General features: G+C 44.7%; 1 protein-coding gene across 1 annotated transcript in view; it reads right to left on the bottom strand.

The window, feature by feature from the left end:
* efl1 (elongation factor like GTPase 1) overlaps positions 1-18,393 on the bottom strand; it is an 83,064-nt gene that overhangs the window by 43,492 nt on the left and 21,179 nt on the right. Inside the window, exons 13-15 of the mRNA XM_084057628.1 lie at positions 14,397-14,512; positions 13,630-13,811; positions 12,422-12,557 (exon numbers count right to left, since the gene is read on the bottom strand). Coding sequence (XP_083913754.1) covers positions 12,422-12,557; positions 13,630-13,811; positions 14,397-14,512 — 434 coding nt within the window. The remainder of the gene's footprint in view (positions 1-12,421; positions 12,558-13,629; positions 13,812-14,396; positions 14,513-18,393) is intronic.

The raw sequence follows: 18,393 nt of genomic DNA, 5'->3' as shown, positions 1-18,393 counted from the left end.
TGAAAACCCCTGACCGACCGACTTCAAACTCGCATATGTGGACATACAGTTGTCCAGAACCACCGATCCAACCAATAGGCCCATATGTGGGTAATACTCATATATGGGCATTTACTGATGACATCAGGGATCTCCATAGATGGGCATAAAAGGAACACAGGGAGACCGATCAGAGATCTCTATATATGGGCATCAAAGGGACACAGACAGACAGACAGACAGACATACTCTGGGTACAACGGGTGAATACCAGAGTGGGGCATGCATTCCCAACTGGTATTGTTCCCGACTTGCATCGCCTATCCGACCGATATGCCCATATTAGGCATATGGAGATCTGGTGGTTCAGAACCACCTGATATGGTGGTTCTGAACCGATGAGACAGAGAGAGCGAGAGAGAGAAAGTATTTATGTAAAAGAGTAATCCAGCTATTGACACAGGTATTGTCAAACCGTACAGCGGAAGAGAGTTGTAGGTATGCGTGAGAGAGAGGCAGAGTGTTTCATGAACTATTTACTAGGTGTTTTGTCTCCTGAAAGGGCATCACCATATCCTGCAGGTTCTTTCAAAAAGTATTCAATAACCTACGGTCTCAAGTGGGTAAAAGATATTTTGTTCACCTTCGTCGTCTTGAAATTGCTTTTTAGATTTTGGAATGAAAGTGGTCAATGTCACAGTTTTTTGTTTTGTTTTTCTGTTCAACTGTGGTGAAAAACACACATTAACCAACATGTTGTAGTCTGGCCAGGCACTGGGAAGACAGCACCAATCTGTGTGTGCACGGCACGCGAAGCACAGTGACTCCTCCAAACCAGCACTGGTGTTTTCAATTACAGTGGCATAGCAAAGCAACGACAATGGTAAAATGTAGCAGCACCAGTAAGTCTTAAGAAAAGAAGAGAACTTCATTCCTCTAGTCTAGGCTATGTGCCAGAGATGTGTGGCAAGCCATCAACTAGCGAACAACTTGGACCGCTGTACAGCAACCAATCATCCATCAATGCTAGCACCCTCCACCACACATTAGCACCCGGGCCTGACTGGGCGAAGACAAAGGCCATGTTGGTTTGTTGGTGCGAAAGCTGAAAATAGCAACACATGAATGATCCAAGAACTCAGAAATGAGTAAAAACAACGTCTATTTTTTTCTCAGTCTCTGAATAAATACAAGCTTAGCCCCCGGAACATCTGCAGGTCTATGTGAGAGGAATGGAGCGGGGCGGAGAGGCAAGGCGAGCGGGTCTTGGCGGAGCGGCTTCCTGTTTTTCCTGTGTGAGCGATACGTGATGCTGAGACTCCGGGGCCATTAAGTGCCCTGGATTTTCCACTAGAGCAGAAATATCAGACTGTTGATTTCCTCCACCAAGGGACTAGCGACCCCAGCTATTTTAAGACTTTGAAACCAAAAAAGCCACCACAGGGAGGGAGACCTTTTACTTTAACAGCTGGACCATATATTTCTTCACAGGCATAGCGAACAAAGAGGTATGACTAAGAAAGGTATTCTCCAAGGGGCGCAGAGTGCGCGTACGTACACACATGCACATGTAGTCTACTCATGTTTGCGTGTGCGCGCACGTATACCTAGCCAGGACAAGCAGGGGTTTGTTTTGAGTTAAGAACCGGCTTTGTCGGACATGTGGAGAATCGGAGATGGGAATCGCTGCGCTCAGCAATCCGTTCTAGCTAATGGCATTTGCATCTGTACAGCATGTGCTTTCCCTGGTCTACCATTCTCACACTGCTCCCACACCATCATAAACTGCACCCCCCCCCCCCCACCCCCCCAGGCAGCCTTCCTTTATCCAGGACACTCTCTCAGGTCTCAACCCAGAACACCAGGTGATCTACTACATGCCAGAGTTATTCCTCCCCCATGGCCAGAGACCAGGGAGCACCTTAGGACAGATACTGATGGATCTCTCTCTGTCGCACTCTAAGACAAAGAGAGAGAGAGAGAGAGAGAGAGAGAGAGAGAGAGAGAGAAGAGAGAGAGAGAGAGAGGAGAAACTATTCTCTGTCACTCTCTTTTCACCTTCCTTAAAGCTGCTCTTAGTGAATTTCATTCAAACATGCTAAATGTTTCCTGCTAAACAGCCACATTAATATTCCTGTCACACAATCATCTTAGGTGAGATTTAGTCATAATGCAGGAGGGGTTTGTCTGTAAAAACATCTGCAAGAACATCGGTCGGTATGAATGTAACTTTATCTCATGTCTGTTAAAGCCTCTCTCATCCTCTTTGTTCCTCTTTCTCCTTTGTCTGCCGGGAAAATAGGGGGGGGGGGGCCAGACATGTGGCCCACGGCACCGACTTGTACTTCTCTCTAGCGCCATCTTTTGGTCATAGGAGCATCACTGGTGGACCGTGTGGGCTCAGACAAGACACATGGGCAGCCAGCCAGCTGAGCTCATACTCAACAAAAGAAAGAAGAGAGAGTGAGAGTGGGAGGGGGGGGGGGGGGGGGGGGGGGTTGATGAAGACGCTCATTATCACCGATCGCTCTGACTGACAAAGGCCCGGGATGTTTTGGGGCGGCTGAGGTCGGCCAGTTGCTGGCTCCGTGCCGGAGGCCAGGTCACTGCCGTAGGGAGCTGAAACAATAGAAGTAGCAGGAAATGTAGGCTGGCAGCCAGGCTCTGGAGGTGGCTTTGCTGCCTGTGCCCCTATAGCCGCTCTGCGGTGTCGCTGCCCACCTGCTACCTGCCTGCAGCCAGCTGTCCTCACCTTCAACTCCCTACACAGTAAAATCCACAGTATAAATTTAACTCCATTTGTGCACTCTCTGGAGTTAAATTACCACTAAGTATTTACTGTGTAGACTCTGTCAACAGCACCCCACCTCTCTCTCTCTCTCTCTGCTGGGTGTCTATGTAGGGCACTGGCTGCCTAACTTTACGTAGCTCTGAGTTGACCCACCTACGGCTCCTGGAGTTTTCCCCCCTGTGTGCACCTAGGTGAACAGAATCACTTGTGGGTTGACAGGACACATCTGTTTGTTCATCACCACGTGGTAGGAGGGTACGTGCACGTGCAGATCTGTGAATGCGTCCAAATGGACAACTTGATGTGTGATTGCCTGCATGCAGGACTCATTGCAGCTCTTTCTTTTTTTTTAAAGATATTTCTTGGGGCTTTTTCTGCCTTTATTGATAGGATAGTAGGCTGACAGGAAATGGGGAGAGAGATGGGGGGATGACATACAGCAAAGGTCGGCGGGATCGGGAGTCGAACCCGCGACACGCTGTCAAGCTGGATTACCAGCATATATGGTATGCGCCTGGACCGCTAGGCCAGCGGACGCCCCATTGCAGGTCTTTCTAAATGCGCTCAACGAGGAAAACGGAAGGAGGGAATCCCCTCCTCATCACCTTCTGTCCTCTTCTTTGACTTCTTCCATTGTTTGCTCTTTTCTCAAAGAGAAAAACTGAATACTTCATGTGCAACTTGCCCCGAAAGACTCAAGACTATTATTTCAGGAAAAGCAGCAGAAATCTAGGTCAGTCGGGAAAGGAGAATGAGAATGAGATAGAGAGAATAGAGAGAGAGGGATGAGAGGAAAGTGGAGGACAAGAGAGAAAAGGTGAGACGGAACAGAGGAGGGTGGTCAATACATTTCCGAGGGGAGAGCGGAGGACTGATGAGGTGGAGAGAGCTTCATGACTGTGGGATCCCACCAGGGTTCAGCCGGGACGGGAAACTGTGTCAAGGACAACTAGGAGAGACTGAGAGATATGAATGACCGGCAAACTCTCACACGAACACGAACACACGAACACACACACACACACACACACACGCACACACTCTTACTTGTAGATGCTGTGACCCATAGCACATTCTTGTCAACCAGACAGATTTATGTCACCTCCAAGGCAAGTCACAGCAACATATGTCAACAAGCTCACGCCTGACTCTGCCACAGTGACAGCTGTGTCTGTGCATGTGAGAGCACATACCTGTACACAAACACACACAGATCAGAGCCTTCGCTCACTCACAGTGACATCTGCCCTCAAGTTCCTGGGGTGAGCTTTGTGGGTGAGTATGTTTATGCTATGACAGTGAGTGACTCTACTCTGTGGTGACGTACAGTATGATGCTTGGGTCCCCATATACAGTATGTAAGTGTAGACATATCTGTAGGGATACAGCTTAATTGTGTTTTAATTATCTGCATAATTATTAATTATTTGATTAACTCTCTCAGTGCCAATGAAATACAAAAATATGTTCAAACTGTGCCAGCAATTCTTTTTTTTCAAAGTAAAAAAAAAAGTGTTTAGGAAGCGAGATACAGCCTTTTTCAGTTATAAGTTAAACAAGGAGTGGATATTTAAATATATATATATATATTTTTTTTTTTAAACACTGGATTTTTCGTTCTCGGCACTGAGGGCATTCAGAAAAAACCCGGGATATCTCGTTGTGTGGCACTGAGAGAGTTAAATACTGCATATTTCTGATACACTACACCAGAGGAAGCAGACAATAGGATCTGTCAGGATGGGGTTTTACTCAAATCCAAGACATTGTTTGTGCATGTGTGAGTGTGTCCGTGTGTGCGTGCATATTAGGGCGATGCCTTAGGACATTTTTGATTTTTGGTTCTGGACAATCGCTGGTGCTACCAAATTCTCATTGGTCAGACGGTGCTTGAGTTATGCGTGAGACAGACACACACACACACACACACACACACACACACACACACACACACACACACACAGATTTTGCGCAGTTGTAGTTCTATATTCAATACTCAGCTTCGAAGTCTCGCTACGGGAGAGCGCCCTCTAGCCCCCGTCGACGAGTCTCTGCAGCTGACTGGAGCGGCCCTGACTGCCGCTGGCCACGCCATGGCGTTCCTCGTCACCACAGAGAGAGCGAGGTGGCTGGACCTCTCGCGTCTCTCCGACGCGGAGCGAATCGGTGTCATGGACCAACCCGTGAAGCAGGAGGGTCTGTTTGGGTACGCCATCGCCAGCCTGGCGGCCAACTGGAGATCGAGGCAGGAGCAGGGAGAGGCCATGAGGGCCTGCATCCCCAGGAGGGCACCCCAGCCCATCGCACCTGTGCCTCTACGAGCCCCGACACCAGCGTCCGTGGTAACAGGCCGCGGCACTCGGTGTCACCTGCCGTCCCAGCCAGCAAGCCCAGCGGCCGAGGAGGCCAGGGCCACCGTTTCCGTTCGCCAAAGGGTCGCAAAGCCACCCACAAGTGCGAACACGGGAAGCGGCAGCATCAATAGCAGTCCCAAGGTCGGGGAGTGACGGTGGACGACGCCACCCCCCACTGTTTATCCCACGTTCTGGGAGCCGGGTCAAACGGGGTGCACACGGTGCACGCTCTCTACCACCAGGCCAAAAGGCGAAAGACTTTGCACATTTAAATACATGTAAATACACAGATGCAAATGCCTATATTTTCAATAAAGAATGTTCTAAGTCAACGAATGGGGAGGCTGCACACGAGACCGTTCCAGAGATGGGTGACGTCACTGGGGATTCCCAGTCGACGTCACTACCACAAGGTGCGAGTCACAACAGAGTGCGAGGTGCAGCTGGGGGAACCTACAGTTCCTCTCAGAGGGGGTCCCGATGGGCATGATTACACCTCCAGGGAGGTGATCACCACGGATGCCAGCCTGTTGGGGTGGAGACCACCTACAACGGCAGAGCTGCCAGGGGTTTGTGGTCCCGCAGGTTACAAACCTACCACATAAACTACCTGGAGCTTTTGGCAGTTTTTCTGGCAATAAAACAATTTCTCCCGTTCCTGCAAGGGCGTCATGCGTTAGTCAGAACCGACAACATATCGACACTATGCTACATCAACAAGCAGGGAGGCACGAGGTCCTGTGTGCTGCACGAGTTGGCACACAGACAGCTCATCTGGAGCGAACCACGATTGCCGTCTCTCAGAGCATAGCATGTGGCTGGGATCCAGAACAAAGGGGCGGACCTGCTGTCCAGGGGAGTGTGCCATTAAGGGGAATGGTCACTACACCCGGACAGCAGCACTGATCTGGCCTCGTTTTGGGCGACCTCAGATAGATCTGTTTGCCTCACAAGACGACGCGAAATGTCGCTTGTACTTCTCCTTTTTTGGGTGAAAACGAGCCTTATTCAACAGGCGATAGCAACAAAATGGCAGATTACGGTAAAAACATTTTTCCTGGATAGAGGAGCCCTCCCCCACCCGCCAGACACTTTTTGTTTACTTCCGTGTCTACAACGTGGCTTCTGCAGCTCTCTCAGTCAATGTGTTAAGGAACATAGCATATGAAAAACATGGATGAGGAGAAACTGATGTTTATTCTAATCTGTCGGCACGACTGCCTTAAATGTGTAATGTTGTTGTTAGTAGGAATAAACACAGGAGCACCCGGATGGAGCGGACTGGAAAGGGGAGGAGCCAAACCGAAGTTCCTGTTTAACACGAAAAAGGAAGTTTTTTTTTAAATTTAAATTATTTGACTAAGCTATTGCACTTGCGCTACTGCACTGAAATTTCAAACTGAGATAATTTCCAGAGATGCCCTTTTAAAGCTATCATCTCTATGCGACAGTGGAATCAAGAAGGGTTTAACTTTATTTGTCACCCACTCATACAGGTACAAGCAGCAAAATGGTCTATGATCTGGTCTATGATCATGTGCTTTACAGGAAGAAAAGAAAAGAAACAGCACACGGCTGCTCTACTGAACTGGGAGCAGTGGGAGACACTGTCACTGTGGGTACTGGTGTACTGAATACTGTACTGTACCGAGATGAACCCTGATGTGGTTGACATCAGTGAAATCATTCAGTCAGTGTGCTCTGCTAAAGATCTGGGTCGCCAGTCACCGCTGGCACAGTCCGAGAGAATCCAAACACAAAACAAATGTTTTCATAAAGTCGCCCAATGTTGAATCAGCATTATTCATTTTACTGAGCAGTTTTTTTCCCCCATCGGTTTCATTCCTTTTCCTTTTTTTCCCCCCGAAGGATTGGCTTGGATGACTTGGGCTGTGGCTGCGCCTCTGCAGGCAGCTGGTTCACATTAGGGCCCTGATGATGAGAGTTTGATGTTACCCACATCTTAAGTCCTATATACTTCGTCGTACGACGAATAGCAAAAATAGCCAATCTATGAGCGTACAACACGTTGTATTGCGACGCATTGTGAGCCTGTAGTTTGGTTATTTTTGCTATTTCTGGGGATGTTTTTCTTTTCTTTATATGCCCAAAATAGGGACGCCAGGTTTTAACCCCTGTGACAAAACAGTTGGAATTACTGAAGACACATCAAACCAGCTGCGTGCTCTCCCTCCCCTGCTGCAATCACAGATAAGCCAGTGCTGACTGGAAGCATGTTACTAATCTAGAACACTGCAGAAAATCAAACAATGGACTTTTGTTGAGGAACGGTGCTGAGCGGGTAAGCTACAGGCTACAGAGACTGCTGCTATAACTATAATTTAACTCAATGGGTGACAATGCGTTTCTGCGGGACGCCAAAAGTCATACCACCAACTTAGTATTTAACATAGTCAACATTTGCACAGTGTATTTACAGTAAAGCCTGTGGAAGCAAAGACAAAATCACAATGTAAGAGGCAAGATGAATGTGGTGTGATAATGGGAAGGCAAGAGATGTGATTCTCAGAGGAATCAGTGACTGAATGTCACTGTACTGTATAACATCTCAGCAGGATGATGAAAAGTCTACTCTGCTGAGTCCTTGATGTGAATAAATGCATAATTACAGTACATTTGGAAAACCAGGGAGTGTGCAAATTCCCTAGTAAATTAGCAAACACTGTTTTCCAAATTCACTGACACATACACAAAAGTCTGTGACACATACACAACAATCCTGACTGTTAAAGATAAGGCAACAGATAATTGATCTTATCTGAAAAAAACTGTAGCTATGTTGTAATTTGGCATTCTCATAAGCAATAAATGTTATATCCATTTTGGAAATAGTATTTGACCAGCTAAATCCACCCCCTCCCCAACATTTTCCATACTCAAGGCTGTGACATCAGGAGAGGAAGTAGTATTACCTTGCTGCTGCTTGACTTCCAGTATTGCTGATTACTGATTTTGAATGCTAAATATCTACAATGTACATTTATCGGCCAATAATGTACAAACAATAGTCTACTAGTACTATCAACTTCCTCCACTCGTGAATGACATTACTGTGATGTCCACGATAATACTGTACCTGTACGCAGTTGTCACCTTTTCTAATTTTAAGTAATTTCCATATCTGTATCAATATATTATATATATCAATATATTCTGTAGTATGTCATTATCTGAAGTCCCTTATTTGTTGCCTTACCTTTACCACAAACTAGACCCTAGTGACCCTATTCTGGGGTGAATATTCTGTGAAATGCGACACATAGTGAGCTTGTAGATACACCATTTTTGGCAAAGAGGTATGGCGTGTAGGGCAAAAAAGGAGTTGACCAGAGACCCCTGAGGGACTCAGGGACTTTAACTGGTTAAATGTTAACCTGACTCCGCCAGATGGGGCGGTATTGAGTTCACATTAAGTTCCCAATACAGCCTCCATCTGGGAACGCCAAGAGAATGGAGTTTACACTGACCCGCGCCCGGTCAACTCATCTCACCGGTAAATCAGCGGCAGCTACGGGCAGGATCTTGGCGAGACCGGGTGTGACGCCATCGAGAAGCGCCTATTGCATTGTACTGTAGTTCTTTCACTATTCATCATGGCCATTACCACGAACAACAACACTACAAGTTGCGCAGCTACTATACGTCATCTAGACACGTCAATATCATTGGTTGGAGTTAGCACGCCCAGACGGTGATAGACAGACGATCCCATCCAATCACCTGCCAAGTAGCTTGAAAAAAGGAACCGCCGCCTTGCAGCTGTTGGGCTACCGAGATCCCAGATGGAAGTAGGTTGTGAAACAAATGTTTGAGCAAGCTTCTTCCATTTGGCGGAGTCAGGTTAGTTAAATGTAACCAAACACACATGAATAAATCAACAGGGAGGATTCTGTAGGAGTAGAAAGAAAGAAAGAAAGAAAGAAAGAAAGAAAGAAAGAAAGAAAGAAAGAAAGAAAGAAAGAAAGAAAGAAAGAAAGAAAGACGGAGATAGAGCGAGGGCAAGGGATCATTGGAGATGTGAGCAGACAGGGTCACAATAATAAAAAGTTAAATCGGCCATGGGAAGTAAGAGTAATGGCAAGTGGCGCAGACCAAATTCAGCACAACTGCTCTATAAAGAGCTTTCAACATGGAGAGCAAAGAAAAGCGAATACGGAGGTAAAGGTAGAGACGTGAACAGGTGCTACAGGACTGAAAGTACAACAAACATGTCACCGTCATTTATTCACGTTAAATGTTGTAGTACTCTTAAAGGGACGTGTACTTTTAACAAGCTCTTTTTGGACCTTGGAGCAGGTGGGAACACCAACAGCGGATGAGGGTGAAAAGAAAGATTTAACCTGATGACATTCCCCTCATACAGTTGATATGAGCATGTATGCACAGTATGTACTATACCTTATGACAGATTGCAAGCATGAGCGAACAGCAAGTGCTGTAGTAGATCATCAAAGCCATGTTGTAATTCACAAAAGCACACAGCCTCTACAAAGCTGATTGTATACAGGGAATTAAACACTGATATTAAGATTTTATCATGTCAATTCTGCTCAGTGTATATGCATTTCTAAGCAACTCCTAGCCAAGACTCTTGACCAATAAGATTGCTTGATCAATTGCTGTATAATATTGGATATACTGTTTTATTTTACACTTTGGTAATCTGCTTTCTTTCACCACGCTAAGGAAACATTATCTCAAAATGAAACTGTACTTGAAATATATAGTGGACAGCTAAAACTGAGCTGCAATGTCAGTGAACAGAATGTCCTCCTGAAACCAGAGACCCCCCCATGCACGCTTACAGGTCGCACTTGAGGATGGAAAAGATTCCGCGGTGAGTGATTGAGCCGGAGGTCGAATTCAAAGGCAAGCTGTCAGGGAGCCGACCCGTGATGGGAGGCCTTCATTTCCTGAAGCTGCTGCTTCCAACAGCTGGCAGGAAGTAGAAGAGCGAACGTAGTCAACGCACACAATAGATACAGCGTCTGCCTTTCCTTTGTCAGCCTGTCTGTATGTGTGTGACTGTGTCTTCTGCTCTTCATTTAAAACAGACCTCATTGAGGGGGTCTTACTCCTACACACACTTGTGACACACAGACTCTCTCACACACACACACACACACACACACACACACACACACACACACACACACACACACACGCAAACACAAACAACGCTTTGTCATGCGGTGCGCCGTCATGTGGTTAAGAATGATGCATCCCACATCAAATGCAGCTGTGTGTGTGTGTGTGTGTGTGTGTGTGTGTGTGTGTGTGTGTGTGTGTGTGTGTGTGTGTGTGTGTGTGTGTGTGTGTGTGTGTGTGTGTGTGTGTGCGTGTGTGTTTGTGAGAGAGAGGGAGAGTACAATTCTTTTCCTCTCCAATTACTTGCTCCAGCCGTCAGATAATAATGGGGGTCTAATCAGGGCCAAGCCTGTTGGGGTTTACACACTAGTGCTCCGTTGGCAACTTCCTTTCTGCACACAGTCAACTAACAGGACAGGAATGATGGTTTCCACATGGCCTAAGAGATGTGTGCATGTATGAACGCAAATGCACATTTATGTGTCAAAAGTTACTCCTATACAACCCCTACTACTGCAGTACTGCTTTGTTTGATAGCTTAGTCATGATGCCTTTTAGATGGAACACGCCCTGATCCAGGGATGGATGCTGTAGTGTCACTGCATCATTACCAACCAAGGATGTCGTCATCCCTGCCTGCCTAAGACTGCTTACAGACTGCTCTGTCAAACCTACAGCGGCTCCAGTGATTTGACCGGAGGCACTCAGTATACTGTTGCACCATCCAAGCCATACTCCCAAATCCATTTACAGCATATTTATGAGCTGGTACACATGGTACTGACCATATAATGGAGGAGAGGGATCTGTGATCGGCTCACCAAAGGATGGATCGTCTTATTGATAATTGCTTTCTCTGATATGCATTCTACCCCCGCGCCTGCTGCACGCATTTACTGCAGGTCAATATCCTAATGCATGTCCCTTTCATAATTCATGATAATCTCGTAGGAGAAGCTCCTGGAGATTTGGAGCTCAGTCGATGTGTCAGGCACTCTGTTCAAAGTGCAAAGGGGTGATAATGTGTGAGGTCATGTTGATGCTGCAATTCAATAAACAAAAACAAGGCTAACATACACAAACACACTCACACACGCACACAGAAGTATGAACACATTATGCCCACACCCACAGCCCACACATACACAAAATTAACTCATGACACCTTATTCACTGAAACGCTCCCATCTAAAACTGTCATCAGCATTCTGTAATGTGTGTGCTCAACACAAATGAACCGGGACGGAGACTGGTCTGGTTGTATGGCACGATGCACACTAACTACAAGTAGGATGCAGATCTTCTGATACCATCCATACTCTCATCAGTGAGGCAGATGAAAAAAATATTCCAACTGCTGGGTGGCCATCATGTCTGGGTTGTCTTCACCATGCTATCACACCCAATTTATATTCTCAACTGAGGCTGGGAATGACTCATTTAAAAATGTCTGCACATCATAGAGGATTCATCTTCACATAGCTCATGAGCTGGAACTGATGAGGGGAGTTATAAATTCAGATTAATTAGTCTGAATGCGTTAACTACTGGAGGAGGAACCCCTCATTTCTGGATGTGTTTCTGAGAAAACGGCTTCCGCCCTGCAGAGGACGAGACATGCAGCCAGCGAGCACAGCTGTCTACTGGGACCACTCAGCCGTAACCAGACTGCACCACATGGAAGGGTACGCATTGTGCGTGTGAGAGACAGAGAATGTGCCAGTGGGGTCATTTATCTTTAAATGGAATGAAAGCCAGACGATGGAGTGAAATTTTTTAGCGAAGAGTAAAATAACGAGTATTTTTGCCTGCTTGTCTGTGACAGACAAAAGACTTAGAGGGCAGACAAAGGAGAAGCACATGCAATTGGTTGTAATGGTTACAGTGCAAACTAGGGAAGTGCCAGTAATGGATGCAGGCATGGAATATTGCACTCATATGAGCTGTTAGTCTGATTGAAGGCAATCATTTCATTTTTTACCTTCACATATAGAGGTGTGTTAGCTTTCTGGATTATTATGGAACATATCTCAGCCATCTTTGTCTCTTGTGCAATTCCCCCACTCAGATTACCCCCATCTGCCTGGGGATTCTAACCAGCAACCTTCCGGTAAACAAATACTCTCTATAAGAGTGTTATGCCTCCGCAGAGCATAGATAAACTGTGTAGTAATCGAGAAATATTTACCCAAGACGTTTCCTGAAGGCACCTCTTCCAGTTCCTCCAGCTCCTTGCCCATCAGCAGGTAAAGGGTGTTCAGAGTGCAGCAGGAGAGGTGAGGCACCACAGGCAGTGGATCTGAAGCGCCACAGCCCTCTGGGAGCTGACCCAATGGGGAAAAGACACAGAAAAAAGGCTTTAACCACTTAAACCCTCTATTCTTAGTTGTACTTGGACCGCTTCTTTCCGTCTAGACCAAATCTCCAAACATAGCCAATCTACAAGCTCACAACACGTCGCAATGGCTTGTAGATCTGCTATTTTTTTCTCTCCAGAAAAATGGATGCTGGGGTTCAAGTGGTTAAGAGGCTACGTATGGTATTATTTACACAATTGTACATGTTGTGTTATTGGATTTCAATGTGTCTCAGTGGCGCTTAAATCTAACCCTGTTTATACTCGCCATGCTTTGTTTGTTTTGGATGGAGGAGGGTGAGAATGGATGGGGCAGGAGACAGAGCGAGAACCTCTTAACTCGCTTCCAGAACATCAAAGATAATCACATTTAGCTGTTTGCCATCAGATCTTAAAAATAAAGGGCCACAAATATTGTGGGCCAGCAATGTTTCACGGCAGTCGGACACTACGTTCATAATTTGAGCCATTTTGTTCAAAACAGGCCACTCCTGCCAACTTTGGAGGCTAATCAGGATGGAATATGAAAAATCGGCCACCCTTCGGCCTGGCGGAGACAATAATGTCTATGGAGGTAGTAAAACCTGTGACTGTTTATCATGCCGCAGAGCAAGTAATACTTAACCTTAACATTGTCTATGCACTGTGCACAGAAAATGTAAATTAGAAAACATAGTATTGTGGTATTTTTGGGGGACGACAACAACAGTGTAAGTGAAAGCTTTTGAAAATGATTTGGCCTTGTTATGCTGCCTTTCAACGTATCGGTATAGATAATTGGAAATTGTGTATAAATCGATTGTAGCACGATTCTAAAATAGCACTAATAAAGAATAGGTGGTCACATTGAAAAAAAAGGCATTGGTAGGGCAAACCAAGCAACCCACGCACAACAATTATTGCATTTGATTGCATTAGATGAGCCTGGTGACTACCTTTCTAGGTGGTTTGGTGCATATTAACCATGTGTGAGCTGCATGTACATTATACATAAACTATACCTAGTCAAGCTGTGCACACATACACATGTGGGTGTTTACCATGGTCAAACCCTGGGCAGGATCATATTTAGGACCCAGGACAAACACTTTCTGTCCTTTCTTCACCACTCCACTGTAGACCCTGGCAAAGGCCACAAACGTCTCCTTCTCCTCATCCTCATCCCCTGGCTTTGGCTCTTTGACCATCAGATTCTCCATCTGAGCTGAGACATGTTCTCCACCTGCACAGAGAGAGAGAAAAATGGTCTCAGTCACAGTAGCCTGCACATGGATAACAATCAAAATGATTGGACGGAAGCAGTGGCGTGCACAGACATTTTGAGGGGCAGGTGCTCAAGTAAATTATGCTTTTTTTTGTTTACTTGGTCTGCTCTTTTTTCCCTCTACACCTATACCTCTTTGCCAAAAATAGCCGATCTACAAGCCCACAACGCCTCGCAGCGCGAGGCGTTGTGAGCTTGTAGATCTGCTATTTTTGGCAAAAGTTCTCCTCAGAAAAGGGATGCTAGGTTTCGAGTGGTTATGGTAAAAAGAAAAATCATATCACATAAAGATTTGGCAGACCCCCTGTAGTAACTCTGAGGACCCCCTAGGGATCCCGGACCCCCTGTTGAAGACCCCTGCTGTAAAACTTTTTTTCAAAAGGGCACTTGTGGTCAAGAGGGCAAAGGGCAGGTGCTCTAGCACCACCGAGTCTATCTGTGCACGTCCCTGGACGGAAGGAAGGGAGAGAGAAAGAACGAGAGAAAGAAAGAAAGACACATTTGGATGGGTGTTTGCAACAGGACGGGAGGCATGTTGTGTACTTCCTGACTGGGTGTGTTCTCCTTGGCTCTCTCCTTGCTGATTGGCTGCCATCCTGTCAGCGTGCCTCTGTCTGGCCAGCTCCCTGCGCTGCGTTAACTCCTCCTGGGTCAAAGGCCTGAGAAGATATACATGGAGGCACACAGGCAGACACACATCAGTATATTATTTGGTCTTATATATCCCTTTCCTTTAATGTTGAACTTTAGTAGAACCTTGGGTTATATAGGTTACTGGCCACTACAGTATGTTAATTCAAGTAGTCAATCATCTCTCCATCACTCTCACTGAATGCCGAAACAGGTCTCTACCCATTTTATCTTCTATTTTTTTATGAACAATTTGGGTGCTCTGACAAAACAGACAACCGTGCAGACTAACAAAACAAAAAAAAGAACAAGCATTTTATCTTTTAAGGTTTTCTCTTCGTTCCTCTTTTTTCTAAGCTGGGCATGTGATGGCTTGCACCTTTTATTCTTACCAATTTAGTCATTGCATTAGTAATGTAGAACTTGTTGGTCTGTCTACGCTACTAGAAACGTTCACTCATTGCTTGTGCGTGTATTTGTAACATTAATGTTGCGTGTTTCACATCGTTCAATAAACCCCTCTTGATTTGTTATTCATAAGAGTTCAAAGACACATTAAAGCAATTGGTCTAATTATTATTTTTATTTCTGGTTAAAGCAATACAAGGCAGGTCCACAAATAACGATTTTTAGCAACCTCTGCTGGTCACTACCGTCACTGCATGTATTTTGCGTAGTCCTGCATTACCCAGAATTCCATTTGTTTTCACCGGAAGGCGGAAGCGTTTAAAAAAGCGTTCTTTTAATTGTTTTATACTATCTACGGATCGTTTCTCTTAGCCAGTGGAGCATTAGTTACCGTGAGCTATGTTTTCTTTTGCTTTTGTTTTTCCATCTTCAAATCCTATAATGTCTTAAAAACAGCGTGAGATTGCTTTTTGTTAATAGCGCGGTAGTTCCTGGCCAAACAGGAAACCGGTGCGGTAGTTCCTGGCCAAACAAGAAACCGGTGCATTTCCGTTTCTGTTGTCCGGCCGGATGACGTCATTTTCGCGGGAATGACAGTGGGTGTTCCACTCACAAAAGATATACATTATTTTTAACTTTAGTTTTTTGGAAAAAGTTACCTAGTACAACTTTAACTTATTTGGTTGAACAGAAAATGTATAATTATATTATTTGCATATTACAATAGGCTACAATACCACCACGGTCCAGCCATATTTCAGAACAGTCTTTTTGATAGATACGTTTTCTGGGTTCCTACACATTTTCCATTTGTAAATTCCATACTTTTCCAGACTCAAATTTCCAGAATTCTCAGTAGATTTGTCATACCATATTTGAGATCTGAGTACAAATACTGTAGCTAGATGTTTATGTAACAAAATACTTTTAAAATCCAACCATTCTGACTATGTAGGATATGTTAAATTGCTAATATGTTGCCAAATAATTTCAAGAAGATTGTAGCAAAGTACTGTAGCTCATACAAATCCATTAAACACGTAACCACCACCTCAGCCATAAAATGGTGTCAAGTGGCAAAAATAGGCAATCTATAAGCTTACAACACGTCATGCGACAAAACTGAAACGGTCCTACGTACCGGTATAACCAAAAAAATACTTATTTTCAATCAATTACACACCCCATGAAGCCTTGAATTCATGGGAGATTTTTTGTTGTTGTTACAATTCTAAGCCAATAATTTGATGACCGGCGGAGTCTTCGGTAGGACACTCAAAGTGTCTCCTATTGACCGATGACCCAGTCATCAAATTATTGACTTAGAAAACAATGTCCATGAATTCAAGGCTTTATGGGGTGTGTGTAATTGATAGAAAATAAGTATTCTTTTGGGTGAACTAGTCCTTTAATATATTGAAAAGAAAATATATTATTATTCTCCCCATTAATCTAATTTCCTTTATAAACAATTAAATGTTTGCGCTGTCTGTGCAGCCTCCTTTATTCATTGTGTCCATGGACATGATGATGAATGCAGCCATATGATAATTTACTTTTTCTGATAACTACATCAGTGCATAACTCCTAAATCAGAGACAACGTTTTGTCACAATGTTATTTGTGATGCTATGTATATACAATTCAGAGATATTCAGAGCAATTCAGAGCATTTTCTTTAAACTAATTTGGTAGTGGATTTGTGGATTTGGTAAAGTCAATAGTCTGGAAACATAATTATGTTTCTATACCCTTTTTACCAAACGTATGCAGATTAATAAAATCAAACTACATACTATTCCATACTTATGTAGGAACCCTGCATTTTGGACATGGTTGGACTTGTGTTGAGCTGTAGACAAAGACCAACTAGAACATTTCAGTATGTTTGTTTTCTTCTCTATGTAATTGACTGTTATAAGCTCACAGCAAATGAAAAAAATGAACCACTAAACCCATTATACTTAATTGCCCGGGGTCCCCCAGGGGTCTACACTTGGTCCCCTCCTTTTCCCCCCTAAACCAATTATCTTTGCCGAAAATAGCTCATCTACAACGTTGCAACACATTGTGAGCTTGTAGATCAGCCATTTTCACTGAACGTTCACCCATTTTTGCAGAATGTTCACCTATTATGCCATGCCCAGAATAGGGGCGCTAGGGTTCAAGTAGTCAGCACTGTACATCCCAGTCTCTGACCCGCAAAGTGTTAAACAGTATTGTTCTACTGGAGAGAGGTAAAGTGGAACAGTGTGAGGATGTATGGGCTTCATAAGGCCTATGGCTGTTATTATGTGGTAATGATTATGTAGTTCAGAGGTCAGATGTCCTGTCAACACCTGACACATGCCGCTTGGCTTTCCCCATGAGTAACCATTTCTAAAATATGGACTGCCTTTGGAAAACATGAGCGCTTTGATAGTTGGCATGGGTTAAATTCGACGATTACTCCCCAGATAGGTACCTCTGTGGTGCACTGGAAAAACAGAAAGCAATTACCTCTAAATTACTCTGGGTACATGCCCTGTATGTTTGTATGCGCAGTGTGTGTGTGTGTGTGTGTGTGTGTGTGTGTGTGTGTGTGTGTGTGTGTGTGTGTGTGTGTGTGTGTGTGTGTGTATGCGCAGTGTGTGTGTGTGTGTGTGTGTGTGTGTGTGTGTGTGTGTGTGTGTGTGTGTGTGTGTTTGTATGCGCAGTGTGTTTGTACAGTATGTGTGTGTGCGTGCATGCGTGCGTTGTATACTTATTCTTCAAAAAGACCACAGTGACTACTACACAAATGCAGCAGGTCACAACAGCATTGAGTAACAGCGTCCAACAAAGAGTTCGACTCCATGATGACAAACCACATAAAACAGCCCATAATTTTGCCCTGACAACAGCAGAAGCCCTGTCGACTCCCTGGGAGTGACTGCACCTCCGTTTTGCATGAATTAGATAAAAAATGGGGCGGCAGCCTACATTTTGCCTTCCAAATGAGAACCACTAAAAGGACACAGGATGACAGCATGGCCTACAGAAAAACAAATAACCACTATCTTTGCACACTTCACTTATTTCAAAGCACAGGGCTGCAGTAAACTGCTTAAGTATCTTTATTCCTCTTGCATAAAATCCCACATGGAAAAAAGAGACAAACCAAAAACAGGCTGATTTTTATTGAAAGAGCAGGTATCATTTTACCACAAAATTCAATTGGGCCCATTTCTCCCACTGCGCTGTTTACACAACAAAATATGTACCCCATTGTGTTAGCACCGGTCTACATTCTTACCAGCAGACCACAGCTAAGTCCTAGTGTTTTTCCTCAAGAGGTCAAATCAGTCGCTTATTGGCAATAATGGGAATACCAGGAGTTTGGTTTTTGGCCTCGACCACTGTGGTTATGAAGTAATGGCTTCCAAACACTGAAGCAGGACGCTCGAAACCACAAGCAAACCTTTTAACTTTGCATAAGAGGGGGGGAAAGGCAGTGGAAAATGAAACAATATATTGATACTAA

This window comes from Gymnoscopelus microlampas, assembly GCF_963454915.1.
Source record: "Gymnoscopelus microlampas genome assembly, chromosome: 1".
Classification (NCBI taxonomy): domain Eukaryota; kingdom Metazoa; phylum Chordata; class Actinopteri; order Myctophiformes; family Myctophidae; genus Gymnoscopelus; species Gymnoscopelus microlampas.
This window is presented reverse-complemented; position numbering and strand designations above follow the sequence as displayed.